General features: G+C 44.5%; 1 protein-coding gene across 1 annotated transcript in view; it reads left to right on the top strand.

Moving 5' to 3' along the window:
• LOC121680005 (potassium voltage-gated channel subfamily C member 1-like) overlaps positions 1 to 17287 on the top strand; it is a 46602-nt gene that overhangs the window by 5377 nt on the left and 23938 nt on the right. The window contains exons 3-4 of the mRNA XM_042059148.1: positions 1897 to 1952; positions 14764 to 15424. Coding sequence (XP_041915082.1) covers positions 1913 to 1952; positions 14764 to 15424 — 701 coding nt within the window. The 5' untranslated portion in view covers positions 1897 to 1912. The remainder of the gene's footprint in view (positions 1 to 1896; positions 1953 to 14763; positions 15425 to 17287) is intronic.

The following is a 17287-nucleotide window of genomic DNA, read 5'->3' on the forward strand; positions in this document are numbered from 1 at the left end:
GTTCTTCACGTTAGAATTCTAGCTGATACCAGAGAATGTCTAATAAGGGGAGAACCGCCACTCTCGGGAAACTTCCGGTTTCTGAACTGGTTGCCGTTCCTTTTCTGGTTCCACATGAGGGCGTTCACGAATAAGTGCAGAATGAATGGAGACCTATGGAGCTGTACCCCTCAAATCCACTTTTCTCGGGATATAATTTTTTGCCCAGAAATTCGAATGTTGCAGTCAAAAGAGGGGGCAGAGAAAATACAAACCGCTGAGTATTATATTTTGAGTCACTTATTTGTTCTAAAAAGCCTTTCGAATGTGTCAATGATGTCATTCATTAGCAGAAAGCTAGTGTGTTGTGGGCAACAACGACCCAACCTGTAAGAAATCGAAAGGACGTGACTACTCGTTCATTCAACTTTTGACCTATACAGTAATCCATATTGAGCTTGCAGAAACCACAATCAAATCTTCAATTTCTCAACGACAACCAGGTGAAAGAGACAAATTTAGCCGTCTAGCTCCATAGACCCCCATTGTTTTTGCACTTATTCGTGATCACCCCTAGCGGAACTGCAACATATTGCAGGTACAATGGAGTTAATAGGGAGTGATCCGGCTCTCCGTAAACGGGCTCTGCTGATACTTTCGTTAGCCAAATGTATCGGTTCTTCACGTTAGCTGATACTTCCGTGAGCCAAATGTATCGTTTCTTCACATTAGCAGAGACATTTCTGGTTAGCCAAATGTATTGTTTCTTTTACAGTTCACTGTTTGCTTTAGCTTTCAAGCTTCATAGGTGCATTACTGTCACCAGTTGTTTGGGAATGGAATTGCATCTCTGATCGTTGTTCTCAACAAGTTTGACACTTATTGATGATTGACGGTACAGAGGCCAGTCAGGGGCCAATGAGATTTCAGATGGGGCCCGGGCCCCTGTGCCCCCCCCCCTCCCCCCTAGAACCGCCCCTGGTTTCATTCAAGTTAACTGGATTTTAACAGGGGCTTTAATCCAAAGTGACATAGAATTGCAAAGACAGGAATCGGACCCTGACAGATTCTAAGTCGGTTATGTTACTGCTGCTCCACTTTAAGACGTCAGGAACTACTCCCCACAATCAGGACCACCCCACAACCACAGTCAGGAACTAATCACAGGCCGTCACACTTAAAAGTGGTTCAGTCTTGAAGTTTCCTTCCTAAACCTGAGGTAGATAAGGTTGATGACTATCTTGACATGTGGCATGTGAGAATGTTGCTGTCAGGTCAGGTTGCTGCTGGATATAAACTGGTTGTGGATGCTGCCAGGTGAAGTCTTTGCATCAGAGCATACCAGAGCAAACTAGTTTCCCACCGCGCTGTGGAAATCATGCAGGTGCTGTTTAGCCTGGCCCCGCCTGCCTATCTCCACTCATTTGTATCTCACTGAGATAGTCTGTCTCCTCTAAATGCATTTATCCCTGGTTAATGAAATTGGGCATGTTGGACCCATGATATCAAAGTTACCACAAAGTCTACGCCAGTTATGATGCTAGGGCTGGAAATATTTCCCAATTGTGATTAAGTTGTGAGTTTGGTGAAACCAGGCTAGGTGCTGATACCATTATTTGCTAATTTATGACACGTTGCAGGGCGCAATAAAGCAACAATCAGTTGTGAAATTAGAAATTGTGTAGCGTTTTTTTGTAACATCAAAGGAACATGATGTTACAAAACGCAAAAAAAGTCTATAACTTATACACGTGTCTTGGACATGGTCTGACTTTAAAGGACACTTTAAATACAGCAATGAAGGGAAAATAATCTATTTAAGTTTATGTGTAGGTCATTGCTTTGGATGGTTAAAAAAACTCCAAATACCACTTTTAATCCAAATGCAAAATATTTCTAACTGTCATTTACTTCAAGGGAAGCAGGAGGCAAGATGAAGATGGTTCCTTTCCTGGTCTTCCTTCCTTTGATAGGTAAGTCGAGGAGCAAAGAAGCCTTCACATTTCACAGCAGAACAATATTCTGGCCTGCATTATCTGTGCATTACAAGATTTGCTACTAGGCAGTTATTATTTATTGATCCAACTCTTTTCCTTGCTATGCAGTAGGTTTGGTCTTAAAGGAATACGCCACCCCTAGGTGAAATTGGGTCACTCCCCGCAGTCCCTAGAGTTGGATGAGTGAGCCAAAGCGTTTTATAGCCGACCCAGCCATTGTCCTAATCTAGAAACGGCCCGGTTAGCTTTATCTTAGCATAGTCACTGTAATCCGGATATGCCAGCTAGCATGTCGTTGCAAAAGTGAATCAAATAACTCAAGATTTTTTATAATTATTTCTCGTAACCTGTACATTCACATCGAGTACAAATATCAATGCAAATTAACACGAAGGGATTTACTAGACCAATTTAGATTTTCGGGCATAGCACCGCTGCCAGGCGCAAAGACAACACGCAGCATCTGTAAACCCTCAACTTCCGCCAATACACCAGCGTAACTACCAAGTTCTCTGCTACTAGGCTGACACTGACAGGTGGGCTTTCTCTGAGAGTTCTAATGGCGATGAATATGGAAGATTACACGATAGACGAAGATGATGACTTCGACTACCAAGATCCAAGACCCTACCTTTTCGAACCTGAGTTCACTGAAGAGGAGTTGCGAGCTTTGGATCTGGGAAGAGAGGACGTTGCGACTAGTCAAGGCGAGTCGGATGAGAGAACGAGAGCAAACACGAACTGGTGGTGTGAGTGTGGAGTGTGGAAAAAAAAAACTGAGGACTGCAGGATGGATCATTGCTGAGAAGTCGTCGGTAGCAGTGACACAAGTGCGCTCACGCTCCTCTTCGGGAGCGTTGCCCACCATCGATGGCAGTATTTTATCCCACTCTGCACAGCATAAACACTCCATTTCAGTCGGCATGGGTTAGCACACTCCACACTCACACCACCAGTTCGTGTTTGCTCTCGTTCTCTCATCCGACTCGCGTATTCCTTTATAGTGGTAGCTACCTGAAAGGCATGCAAACCCTAATCAATATCACCCAGAACCTTACAAGGATGACCAAAAGCAAAAACTCCACTCTTGGTAGTGTCTTTAGTATAAAGTATAAAAAATAAGTTTTAAGATGGTCTTATTAGTTTAAAGAGATATTCCACCATTTGGGGAAATACGCTCATTTTCCACCTCCCCTCGAGTTAAACAATTGATTTTTACCTTTCTCCAGTTCATCCAGCCGAGTCTGGCAATACCACTTTTAGCTGCAGCCTAGCATACAGTAGATCATTGAATCAGATTAGACCAATAGCATCTTGCCCGCTAGCATCACGCTTAAAAGTGACTAAGATTTCTGTTAATTTTCGTATTTAAAACTTGTCTCTTCTCAAGTTAGAAAGTGTAATAAGACCAATGGAAAATGAAACATGGCGATTTTCTAGGCTGATTTGACATGGAACTATACTCTAATTGCGGCGTACTCTCATGGGCGCAGCAGCACAATGATATCACGCAGCACCTGCTGGGTCCAGCCCAGCAGAAAGCAGCCGTGGCACTGGTTAGCGTTTCTTACTTGTAACCAGAGGGTTGCCGGTTCGAACCCCGACCAGTAGGAACGGCTGAAGTGCCCTTGAGCAAGGCACCTAACCGCTCACTGCTCCGCTGTAGGCATCTTAATGTATCGCGATTAGTGTGTGCTTCACTTCACTGTGAGTTTACTGTGTGCTGAGTGTGTATTACTAATTCACAGATTGGGATAAATGCAAAGACCAAATTTCCCTCACAGGATCAAAAGAGTATATATACTATACTATATACTTATACTAATAGTCTCCACAGGCTATAACTTCCAGCAACAATTTTGAGATGCAGCAGACAAATTGGAAAATTTGTTTCCATCTTTTACTCCATCCCCCACTCTTGAAACTTTTGTGTATGCTTGTTTGGCATGCCTGTGTGTGTGTGTGTGTGTGTGTGTGCGGCTGCACAGAAAGTAGCCTACTGGCGCTGAAAAGGTGAATAGATTGTAGAATAGCCAAAGAAGTTGTAGCATTGTTATAAAACCTTTAAAATCTCTAAACAATCACAAGTAGGGCAGTTCATCACAGTTCATCCATTGCAACTGGATTGATGAAAGGTCACTTACATCTGTAGGCTACATTGTATTTGGGAAAAGCAAAAGGTATCAGCATAATGTTATATTTTTATTTATTTATTTATTTATTTATTTATTTATTTATTTATTTATTAATAAACAAGAACATCTCTGTCAGTTCCATGCCGTTTTCAACAGCTATCAAAAACCAGAGGTGGAAAGTAACGAAATACATTTACTCACGTTACTGTATTGAGTAGTTTTTCTGTGTATTTTGTATTTTTTTAAGTAGTTTATAAAATCGGTATTTTAAATTTTACTTGATTACATTTTGAGTGAAGTATTGTACTTCGCTACATCGAAAATCCCATCCGTTACTTGAGTAAAAAAAAAGACTAACGAAAACGGAAAGGAGAGAAAAAAATCGCGCCCTAAACCACTAGCCTAGTGATAATGATCAGCATGTAGCCTACAACACGACATGAATCAAGCTGGCGCCATGTCTTTCTGAAAGTGATTGAGATGGAGCTGGATCACGAGATGCATCATATTACATGTGTAGCCTTTTATGTATCATGGACCGGTTTGATTCCTTTTTTTTTTCACGGACCGGCGGGGGGGGGGGGGGGGGGGGGGGGGGGGGGGGTTCCATGTTCCTTCCATATGTGTTGTGCATGCATTACTTGGAAAGAACTAGCTCCAGTTATGTATGAACAGTGAAGGTAACGATCTCTTGTGAGAAACGTGAACTTGAAGAAGTGAAAATTGAACAATATGAACTATGAATATTGAACAACTTGAAGCTACATCTATAAGTGTGAACATGCTTAACAAAATATGGGAACAAAACATGGGAACTAAACGTGCATTACGAATATAATCAGTGGGAGCCCTGCTTGTTTCCCTGCAACAAGAAGCTTCCATCTGGGGGTGATGGAAGACAGTGACACCCTCAGTGTGTTTGAAATGTCCAGTCGATTGCGCAATTTGTCTAGCAGTCATTGCCGAAAACCCGGCCTCGCATACTGTAGATACGTGGTGGGAAACGTTTTCAGCGCTTTTACGGCTATCTCGGGATATTCTGCTTTGGTTTTGATCCAAAAACCCGCCAGAGAGGTTTCCTTATACACACTCTTAAGACCACCGTCATCTGCAATTTCGATCAACTGCTCTTCCTCCTGCGCTGACAAGTTAGGACTATTCGGGATATTGACAAATGGGTTGCGGACCCACTCATTGGTTTGCCGTGAATCTTTGAAGGATGGGAAGTAACGCTCAAACTCATTTGAGAGCGCAACAAGGTGATCGCGCACCAGCTGCGAGAGAAAGGGCCCTGCCTCAGTCTCTCCCAAAACCCCCACTACTTTTTGGAACATATCAAATACACCCCGGTCCACTCGTCGTCCCTACAAATCAAGCTTGGCTTTAAATGTAGCGACTTTATCTGCCAGTTTAAAGACAGTCGTCATTCTCCCCTGGAGTGACAGGTTGAGGTCATTAAGCAACCCGAATATGTCACACAGGTAGGCTAAGTGAGTTTTGACACCCAGTCCTCATCACTAAAATGTGCAGCTAACGGGGACTTTTTTTCTGCTCTCGCAACTCAAACACTCTGGCCAGTGACCTGCTAAAGATGCTTGTTTTTTGTTGCTCATTCTAGCAGTTTAGCTAACTTCGTGTGACACTACCATTCGCCAAGAACTGATCAAGTGAAGTGAGCTGACCTGAGGCTGCGCAGCGCTGAAGGCAATATGTAAAAGTGTTGAAGGCGGGACAGACAGACGTAAGAAAATAGACCGTGCAAAATGCAAACATGCGTGCAATCAAACAACTGCATATAGGACTATGCCATGTAAAAACGTGACATTATTGCGAATTAAATTTAGTTTAGTTTGCATGCATCTTTTTTTAAACTCATGTCGTAGGCTACGGCCCGGTTAGGAATGTCCTGCGGCCCTGGTTGGGGACCGCTGCCCTAAACCACTAGCCTAGTGATAATGATCAGCATACATGTAGCCTACAACAGGACATGAATCAAGCTGGCGCCATGCAGTCTTTCTGAAAGTGATGGAGACTGGATCACGAAATGCATCAGATTAGCCTAACCTATGAAAGTGTATTTTCCGCTATTCCAATCGGTTGTCTCAGTTGTCTCAGCACTAATGATTGCGGAGATATTTAAGCAAACAGCATGGAATTTCGTGTTTTGACGTTTGTGCTCACCTTTCTTTGGAAAGAAGTTTATTAGCAGTTGTTTCCCCTCATTTTGATGTCTCTCTTTTTCCCCGTTTTGGCCTTTGTTTTTAGTAACCTGACTTGGCTTTCTTGGAGAAAGACATTGCACCAGCAGCAAAACAATTAGCGGTCCACTACTAGCGATGCTCAACTAAATAAACAAAATATAGACTACCTTATGAATCGTGCAGGCGGACTAAACCATTTAGCTCTTTAGCAAGGGAGAGTGAGAGTGACCTTACACAGTTTTCACTATGTTTTGTATACAAAATCCAGTCAGTCAAACTTTAAATTTCGTCTGACATTCATTTTGAATTTGGAAGTTAAAATATTCAGGTAAAATAAATATATGGTGGAAATAAGTATTGAACGCTTATTTTTCCCCCCCAGTAATTAGCCTAAACTTCCAGTGAGTCTATTCGAAATTTTCACCAGACATTATATTAACACACAAACAATCCAAACATAAGAGTTTTGTGTATTAAAGTGGAATGACACAGGAAAAAAGTATTGAACGTGCCTACTGACATTTCTTCAATACTTTGTGGAAAAGCCTTTGTTTGTAAAGACAGCTTCAAGACATTTCCTGTATGACAAAACTTATTGGTCACAGTATCAGGTCTGATTTTGGCCCATTGTTCTAAACAGATTCCAGGGGTCCCTCTTGTGAATCCTGATCTTTAGCTACTTCCAGAACTGGCTGCCTTCAAGTCTTTCTGGAGCTTTCTCCGAGTGGTCCTTGGCTCTTGGAATTGACTATCCTTCTGACTCCCTGGTCAGAAATATTACGAGGAGATCCTGTGCATGGCCGGTTGATGATGCAGTGATGTTTCTTCCACTTGCAGATAATGGCTCCCATGCTGCTTACTGGAAGATTCTGATGTTTTGAAATGCATCTGTAACCAGTTGCATTGATCAATAAGGTTGCAAAGGTCTTGGGAGAGCTTTTTGCTTTTATCCATCATGAAATGTTTCTTGTGTGACACCTTGGTAATGAAAAACCTATGTAGGCTACTAACCAAGCTTATATTAATTTGCACAGATAGAAAGGATAACTACTCTCTATACAGATTCCAGCTCGTTCCTTCCCTTTCCTTGCCTTAGTGCTTTTTCTTAGCGTGTTTAATACTTCTCCCCTGTGTTATTCCACTTCATTACATGACTCTATTTATGGAGTTGTTTGGATTTTTTATGTGTGGATTACCTGAGTTATTACTAATGCCTGGTGAAAATGTTGTGCCCCCTGTATTCCACTTTTCACGGGCCCTCTCCTCCATTGGGGCCCTATACTTCCCACTTTCCCCCCCAGTACGACGCCCTTTAATCTGCTGAACCTTCTGCTCGTTTCCAAATATAAAAAAACTCTCTGCAACTCAATATTGGCCTGCCTACCTCAGCTGCCTGTGAGGGGCTTTTCAGTTGTGCTGGATTACTGTTCACTGCAAAGCGACCCAAGGATGAGTGCAACTAACTTTGAAAATCAACTACTGCTCAAACTTAAAGGAGAACTCCGGTGATTTTTCACATAGATCTCCATTTCTCAACATCCTTTTCAGGCAAGTACCTCCACTCGGCGGCCATATTACTTTTTGAGCACTTGCATCTATTTCAGCAGAAATGCGTGTGCGTAAGGCTTCACGACACCAATCTTGCTCCAGCAGCGAGATCACAACAGATGATTGGCACGATGTCTTCACAGCACACCACATGATTGGCTCAATGTATTTTACAACACACCACATGATTCGCTCAATGTATTCACATGTCGACGTTTTGCCGCGGAAGGGTTGTGATATGTGTAGACATATGATGTGTAGACAACTGCCATATTGGCGTTACAAACTAACCCCATGCATTACTATGGAGGATTTTTTTTTGAGTGCTGTATCTCCTCATTAGAAAGTCTTTGGTAAAACTGGTTGTTATGGTAGAGTACATTTTAAATTAACTACTTTTTACTTTTACTTGAGTACATTTTCAGATCGGTATTTTAACTTGTACTTAAGTAATATTTCATCAAGGTATTGGTACTTTTACTTGAGTACAATATTGTAATGATCTGAGCCTAGCTGTTGATGACTGTGCTCCCATGATGCTGTTCGGTTGATGTGTTATGTTGAATGTTAATGTTAACCATGCAAGTTACCAATGTTGTGCGTCCTGACTGTTGTGTTTATGTTTATAGTTGATTACAGTGTTCATAACCGGGGGGGTATTCCATCAACCTCGCTAATGAAGGCGGCGCTTAACAGAAATAGCCTGGCTTGAACTAGCGTAGACTTTCACTTGGGGCTGAAGCCGTTCCATTATCTCAAGTTAGCGGCATCTTGGCCTCGTTTATTCAAGCGAGGTTTAGTTCAGCTTCATCTCTGCTCGTGCACGAGGTAGAAAAGTAGACCAAAACAGTAGATTGACGAAAAGACTATATATGTCGTAAAATTAAGACAATACTAGATGATTTCTGTTCGATAGGCAAGCGCCATCTACAGGATTTTCATCGAAAGTCATCAAATTTAACATCGAGAGAAAAAAATAGATTGCCTACAGAAATTGGAGAATAATGAAAGCATACATTTAAAACAACAATGCTAATGGTTTGAAATCAATTGCGAGTTTGATTGGCTTCACTCTTGAACACATAGACTATAGCCTACAGTCTATGCTTGTGAATGAATAAATAGTATAAACTTTGCCATATATTCAAAACTATCTATAGCCTACGTTCTTATATTAAAATAGTTCACTCCAAATTATTGTCTAGGTGTAGGTGGTCATAAAATAAATTAGTATCAACATAATAGCCTGTCTCCCATAAGTCCCAAAGTGTTTGAAATAAAATTATCGGAAATGCAATGGCTTTCAATTCAATTTATGCCTAGTTTTTGATCTGTGTGGCACACAGTTGATTTGACATTCATGAACAATCGTCGACACATGAAGCAGTTTTAATTATTCGCTGCCTAGGCTACAGAATAATTATCCTTTGGCTTGCATCAGATATAATATGTCACTGAACAGCCTACCAAATGTGCATGACCCTTTATCAGCAGTAGACATATGTCTTTCATCAAAGATTATAACTAAAAATGCCATCATCAAGGTGATAAACAATGTAGCCTTAATACTTCGTATGGGAAGCGAACCTGCGAACACGCAAGAATGACATTCCTTTCCTATACCGTCTCGCTACACGTTACACCACCACCGAACGTAAGTGACGCAGAGTAGCACGATTCCTAGAACCACACGCATGTGAAGTTAAAACATGTTTAATCGTATAATCTTCATACATTCTTTGGAGGTAGTGAATGGTTAGGGAGGACTCAAGAGGACTCTATGTGGACTGTATGCTAGACGGGACTCGGTGTCACGCCTTGATCGATACTGGCTCCACCATCTCGCTGGTGCGCCCCGGTCTCTTACCCGGCACGCTGGTAGCCAGACCCAGAGGCTGGGAAGAGACAAAAACACGCATCACCACAGTTACCGGAGAGCGAGCGGAACTGTATGGACAAAAAGTGGTGTGCATGTGCATCAACGGTGAGACGGCGAGCCGCCAGCTTTGGTTGGCTAGCATTCAGGATGATTGCATTCTCGGCCTGGACGTGCTAGAGAAATGGGGGGCTGTGATGGACATTTCCCGGTTCACACTACACTTGGGGACGAGCAGCGTAGTGTTGCACACGGCGGGGAAGACCGCGGGGCGGGGAAAACCCGCTCCCCCGGCATTGCCGGCTCCTGGTTGTTTAGCTCGCTGGACTTGCACAGTGGCTACTGGCAGATTGAGCTAGCCCCGGAAGCTCGGCCGAAGACAGCGTTCACCATTGGGCAAGGGCTGTGGCAGTTCCGGGTACTTCCGTTCGGCCTATGCAACGGGCCAGCGAACTTCGAGTGGTTAATGGAGCGTGTCCTGGCGGGCATTCCACGAACATGCTGCGTGGTTTACCTGGACGACATCCTGTGTCATGCAACGGACTTCACCGGTGCCATAGGACATCTGGAGAAGGTGTTCGACGCCATACGAGGTGCTGGGCTCAAACTGCATCCGAAAAGTGCCACCTGTTCCGGAGGCAAACTGGGTTCCTGGGCCATGTTGTGGGGGCTGCCGGAGTGGCCACCGACCCAGCTAAGGTGGAGACGGTGAGACGTTGGCCTGTTCCACGCGACGGTGCTGAGCTGCGGAGCTTCCTGGGCCTGGCGTCATATTACTTTGCTACAGTCGCCAGCCCGCTGCATCGATTGACGCACAAAGGCCAACTCTTCGAGTGGACGCGGCATTCCGGTGGCTGCGGAGGGCACTATGTGAGGCCCCAGTGCTCGCTTTCCCTGACCCTCGACTGCCGTTTATCCTGGACACCGACGCCAGCGATGTGGGCGTCGGCGCCGTCCTCTCACAAGCAGGCGAGCAGGGCGAGCAAGTGGTCGCATACTTCAGCCGTTCACTGGACCGAGCGGAGAAGAATTACTGCGTGACCCGCAGAGAACTGTTGGCTGTGGTGGTGGCAGTGCGCCATTTCCGAACCTACCTCTACGGCAAACGGTTCCTGCTGAGAACGGACCACGCGTCGCTCACCTGGCTGCTGAACTTCAAAGAACCAGAGGGCCAGCTGGCTCGCTGGTTGGAGGCGCTCCAGGACTACGACATGGAGATTCGACACCGGGCGGGGCGCCTTCACGGCAACGCGGACGCCCTGTCCAGGCGTCCGTGTGCAGCAGACCAGTGCCAACACTGCCACTGGAGGGAGGAGAGGAGCCTGGCCGCGGCTCAACCGGAGCCGGCTCGTCGGCTACAGGCTGCATCACCGCTGGCAGAGAGAGAGAGAGTCGCTGTTTTCAACGCTAGCCAGCGTCGCGCCAACGAGAGGGTCAACGCTCAGCAACAGCACGCCAGTGAGGGAGCCAACGCTCGTCAGCAGCACGCCAGCGAGAGACTCAACGCTCGCCAGCGGCACGCCATCAAGAGAGCCACCGCTCGCCAGCTTCACGCCAGCGAGAGAGTCAACGCTCGCCAGCAGCACCCCGAGGTCGTCTCGCCGCCTTCCGCTACCAGCTACAGTGATCGAGAGACCGGAGACAACGCACCACTGCCCAACACCACAACGCAGCACTGCAGAGCGGCAGCTGGGGCCACGGACGCGCAGTCGCCGGTGGACGTGATGTAGAGGGAGGAGATCCGGAAGGCGCAATCGGAAGACGCCACGCTCGGCCGAGTGTGGTCATGGATCGAAGCCGGTCAGCGACCACCATGGACTGACGTATCAGCACTCGATCCAGAGACCAAAGCGATTTATTCACAGTGGCCGGGAATAGTAGCACGTCAAGGACTGTTGTATAGACACTGGCGAGCTCCCGATAGACAATCTGACATTTTCCAGTTGCTGGTTCCTGCTGGATTACGAGCCTGTGTACTGGAACATGTGCATGGGGCAGTGGGGGCGGCTCATTTCGGCATTGCAAAGACTCTTCGTCGGCTGAGAGGCCACTTCTATTGGCCGGGATGCAGGCTGGACGTTGAACTGCATGTTCACTGCTGTGACGCCTGTACAGCGAAGAAGGGCCCCACGCGATGCTCGCACGCTCCGCTGCAGCAATACGCAGTCGGGGCTCCCATGGAGCGGGTAGCCGTCGATGTCATGGGCCCACTGTCAGTCACAGAGCGGGGAGTTATGACAAAACTGTAACCAGTGTTGTAATGTAACGGAGTACAAATACTTCGTTACTGTACTTAAGTAGAAATGTCACGTATCTGTACTTTACTTCGCTATTTAAATTTATGTCAACTTTCACTTTTACTCCACTACATTTCCTAGATAAAATGTATACTTTTACTCTGTTATATTTCCACTAAGCATTTTCGTTACTCGTTACTAAAACATAAAATTAGAAGAAATGTGTGTGACTGCAATAAGGGAGGTTTGGCGAATTACTGCTCCTAGATTGCATTACGCACGCTCCGCACGCTGCGCGCTCTATTTCAGCGCTTGTTTGTTGCTAAAGGAGGAGGACGCACAACTGAAATCGCCATGAGCACGAGCATACTGGAGGACCTCCCGTTATCATAGACGACCACCCCGACGATAGTGGTGAACTCGGTGAACAGGGTAGTGGTCAAGATAACGTCATACACCCCTGGCCGTATTTGCAAGAAATGTTTCTGTACATTGGCAGCTTCTGTGAAGCTGAACACTCCGCTACCTGCCTCAGTGGCCTGTGAAAGACTATTTAGCATTGCAGGACTTGTCTTCAGTCCAAGAAGAGTAAGACTGAATCAGGCCCGGGGTGGGTAATCGGGAGAATTCCCGGTGGGCCGCTTCACTTTTGGGCCGGTCGAGGAAAAACTTTTGTCATTGTCATTTGTCACGTTAGTCTATCTTTTCTTAAAGTAGGACACGTTCCGCATCCTGTGCATGACACCAATGCAATGCCTATGCATGGGTTGTAGCCTACGTGAGGGAGTTCTCCCCTCCCAAAAAGAGTTGGTTGGGTCCATATAGCCCGTCTTTTCCAAAAAAAGTTTTCTCAGATAAGGATAGCCGAGCCGGCCTTACAGTAGACACAAGCGTCAGGAAGGATGGATGGTAGAAGAGGCCAGACTGAGCAGCAGATCAACCAGTCGACCACTGAAAATGATGAGCCCGAAATTAGTGATGAGGAGGCCATGACTACAGGGACAAGTAGAGAGGATAAATTAAAGTTATTTAATGTAAGTTATTTACATGATAAACCTATATGCCTTGTTTGCTCAGAAGAGGGTGTAGTAAAGGAGTAGGCTAAATCACCAAACAACAATATAGCCTACCCATGCAAAAAACATGTAGCCTAAACATTTTGTGGAAGCGTGGGATAGGCTACATTTCAAAGGCTTTCTTTTTTCTGTTTTTGTTAACTTGTGGAATAGTGGAATATTTTTTGTTAACTTCTCAGTTGAAGTGAATTATTATGACCGCCGTGCAGCGAAGCACACACATACATTCATAGTAATCATACGTATGACACATACTCACACAGTAGACATATGTACTCATGCATGCACATGCACAAACACACATACGCAGGCAAACACACAAGCACGCACACACCCACACACATAAACATAAACGTGTACACGCACACATGCACACAATTCAAGAATTTCTCAGAATTATGAACAGGCAAGATGGGGGTGGGGTTGTATAAAATGAATTTTACATGTGAAATCTATGAACTAATCATGTTTTGGTACTTGTTGTCTAGCAGATACCAGTGAGAATTGAGTGTGGATAATGCAATTTAGTGAGACAGTTAGAATCATATAGGCCTTTCAGCGTGATTTATTTTTGTGGAAAAAATGTGCTGCGGTACATCTAGTTATATAACCTTTACACATTTGTTGAACCATGGTACTAATAAAAACTACAGGATAGTAAGAGCGGAAATGTTGCTTCATTTGTTCAAATGTTCTGAATGCTTAATTTATCCAATTTCCACCACTATGGAAAACGTGGGCCGGTCTTGGGCCTGAAACTTCCGGGCACTGAATTCTGGCAACTTTGAAAACCAGCTTCTTTTGAAGATGAGCAGACACCTTATCAGTTTCAACTAATGACATATTAGTAGCTGTTGGACATAGGTGGCCTGTGTGTGTGTGAGAGTGAGATGGTGACCTGGGGAGTAAGCCCTAGAAATGCTCATACCACATGGCCAAAATGTTCTCCCTACCAGCAGGTCATTTTTTTAAAAAAAAAGAAATAAGTTATTTATTTTTTATTTTTACCTGAAGTTCATACAAAAGTGACATTTCTGTTTCTGTTTTTTTCTTTGATGTCAGCTCTAAACATATGCTGTTTGTTCTTTGAACTTAAGAGAATTGTGCCTGAAAAGTCATAGAAAAGAATGTGATTTTGATTTGATGAGTGAGATTAAGAAGATATGGGAACCCTGAATATGCTTTATGCTTTACTATAAGAAAGCCAAAATAAAGTTCACAATAAAAGTTCAAAATAAAACCGCTTGCTTTTTACTTTTACTTCAAATACTTTAAACATTCTTTACTACATTCAAGTACATTAAATATCAGAAAATTACTTTTGATACTTAAGTACAGTCATGGCGGATTATGAACTTTTGGGCCCCTGTATTCACATAGTATGTGCACCGCCATCTACAGGCCAATGAGTGTACAGTCACTAAATGTACACATAACCTAAATTTTTTTAGACCCCCCCATGAAATTCTACGAAACTTGGCATACCCCCAGAGAATGCCAGGTCAATCATACACATAAAATTTGGTGCAGTTCTGAACATCTTAACTGAAGATAGGGGCGATTAAAGCAGAATGATATTGCATTTTCATTTTTTACCGGGGGGGTGCAAATCACAAATGAGTGATTATGGGCATGGTTGATGTGGGCCCTTGAGCGGCGCTTCGCTAGCGGCGGTCATAATTATGTATTACTTTCTTCACCCTTACTTCTACAGTGACTGCTGCTGTTACAACCACTGGCCCTACAGCTGCCCCCGCCGCCTCTAGAGATGCCCCTGCCGCCTCTACAGCTGCCCCTGTGGCCTCTACAGCTGCCCCTGTGGCTACTACAGCTGCCCCTGTGGCTACGACAACTCCCCCTGTGGCCTCTACAGCTGCCCCTGTGGCTACGACAACTCCCCCTGCGGCCTCTACAGCTGCCCCTGTGGCTACGACAACTCCCCCTGTGGCCTCTACAGCTGCCCCTGTGGCTACGACAACTCCCCCTGTGGCCTCTACAGCTGCCCCCGCCGCCTCTACAGCTGCCCCTGCGGCCTCTACAGCTGCCCCTGTGGCTACGACAACTCCCCCTGTGGCCTCTACAGCTGCCCCTGTGGCTACGACAACTCCCCCTGTGGCCTCTACAGCTGCCCCCGCCGCCTCTACAGCTGCCCCTGCGGCCTCTACAGCTGCCCCTGTGGCTACGACAACTCCCCCTGTGGCCTCTACAGCTGCCCCCGCCGCCTCTACAGCTGCCCCTGCGGCCTCTACAGCTGCCCCTGTGGCTACGACAACTCCCCCTGTGGCCTCTACAGCTGCCCCTGTGGCTACGACAACTCCCCCTGTGGCCTCTACAGCTGCCCCCGCCGCCTCTACAGCTGCCCCTGTGGCTACTACGTGAGTATGAGTGGGCTACACTGCAAATAAGTTGGGTTCTGAGTTCATGATAAAGAAGTCCAGTAGTACGGGTTGTCCTTTACTCTGCTGTCTGTGTTTCCTCAGGAGCGGCTCAGTTGTTGTTTCCTCAGAGCTTATGTTTGACAGACAAAGTTCAGTTCCATCTACCAGTAGTGTGGTATCTACTTTGGCCAACTCAACTACCCTGGACATAGTGGCAGGCAGCATCAATGCAAGTAAGTTTTGACACATTATAAAAGTTGAAGTTAACAAATTCATCTATACTGATATTTTTTATTGATATGTAACTGATATTTTCAACTGATATAGGCCTATTATTAATTTATATTTAAATGAGCTGTACTTACTGTTGGTTTGATTTCAACACCACTTTTCCTCTGAACTAGTTACTTCTTCAACTACGACAACAGCGACTCCTACAACCTCTGCGCAGACCACCTCTGGCTCGTCGGCACAGGCCAGACTTGTGTCCGCTCTTCCTCTGGCTCTTACGCTGCTGCTGCTTGCTCTGCAAACGTTGACCTTCACATGACCTTCACGCTGAGAGTATTGGATTCAGAACGTATTATTATTTTTCATGACTTATGAAGAAATCAGTTAAATCATATATCTAATCATGTACCTGCTTATTTTGATCTGACTTACTTTAATGAACCAATTGTATAATCATTTATATTTTATTTTTATTTAACATTATGTCCAATATTCCAATATATGGTTTAATGTTCTGCATTATGTCCAATATTCCAATATGTGGTTTAATGTTCTGCATTTCTCATTAGTGGGTCACTTTGATACTAAAAGTATGATTCTATGTAATGACTGTATGATATCTGTACCGTCCCTGTGTATATCTGTGTGTGACTGTGTTTAGAGATAAGCAGGAATATTATGACTTTGCAGTGTTTCACTGTTCTGCATGGCTGCGTCAGTAGCTATCTGCTCCGGATTGCCAGGCTGCCACTAATCAGGGTCTGATTCAGTGTAGTCCACGTGAGATGGGATGACCAACGCCATCTCCCGTCAGCCTGGAAGGATACTTAAACCCTAACTATTTCCTTGTCTAGTTAGAGCAGCTGATGGATCTTTAGGTAAAGTCATGCTGTCTCTCCCTTGATGCGCATCATTGTAAATAAACTCTGTTCCTGATTTTTCATACTATTGGTCTGACTGGGTCTCTATTAAATCTATGGTATCAAAATTACCATCAACGCTGACCTTCACTTGTAGCGTCACAGAGAAATCAATTTCCATAGTGAACTTCACAGAAACACCTTTAACCAGCTAGTCCATCTTACAGTAGCTGTGGGGGTTTTCTGACATACAGTACCCTCCAGAATTATTGGCACCTCTGCTAAAGTTGACTAAAAAGAGGAATATAAAATCATCTTTAGGAATTTGCCTTAAGTAAAAAAAATGAGGAAATATCCAACCTTTAAGGACACCAATTTTCTTTGTGAATGAATAATTTATCATTAATAAATAAATGTTCTTTGTTAAATTACAGGGGCCATAAGCCCTTCACCATACCTAGATTGGCATGGTTTTATTTTTATGCTCATTGAGCAAATTGAGCAAATCGAACCAGCTAATAGGCTAACTGAAATAAAACCATGCTAAGGTATGGTGGAGGGTATGTGATTATGTGGGGCTATTTTAATTCCAAAGGCCGATCAGGATGCATCCTGGATCCATGAAATAACTGGCCTTTAAAAATAAAAATCTGCCTGTCTCTATGAAGATTTAACATAGGGGTGCCAATACTTATGACCAGGGGTTTTAAGGAGGAAGATTTATTTATTTATGATACATTATTCATTCACAAAGAAAATTGGTGTCCTT

Source organism: Alosa sapidissima, chromosome 13, assembly GCF_018492685.1.
Source record: "Alosa sapidissima isolate fAloSap1 chromosome 13, fAloSap1.pri, whole genome shotgun sequence".
NCBI lineage: Eukaryota > Metazoa > Chordata > Actinopteri > Clupeiformes > Clupeidae > Alosa > Alosa sapidissima.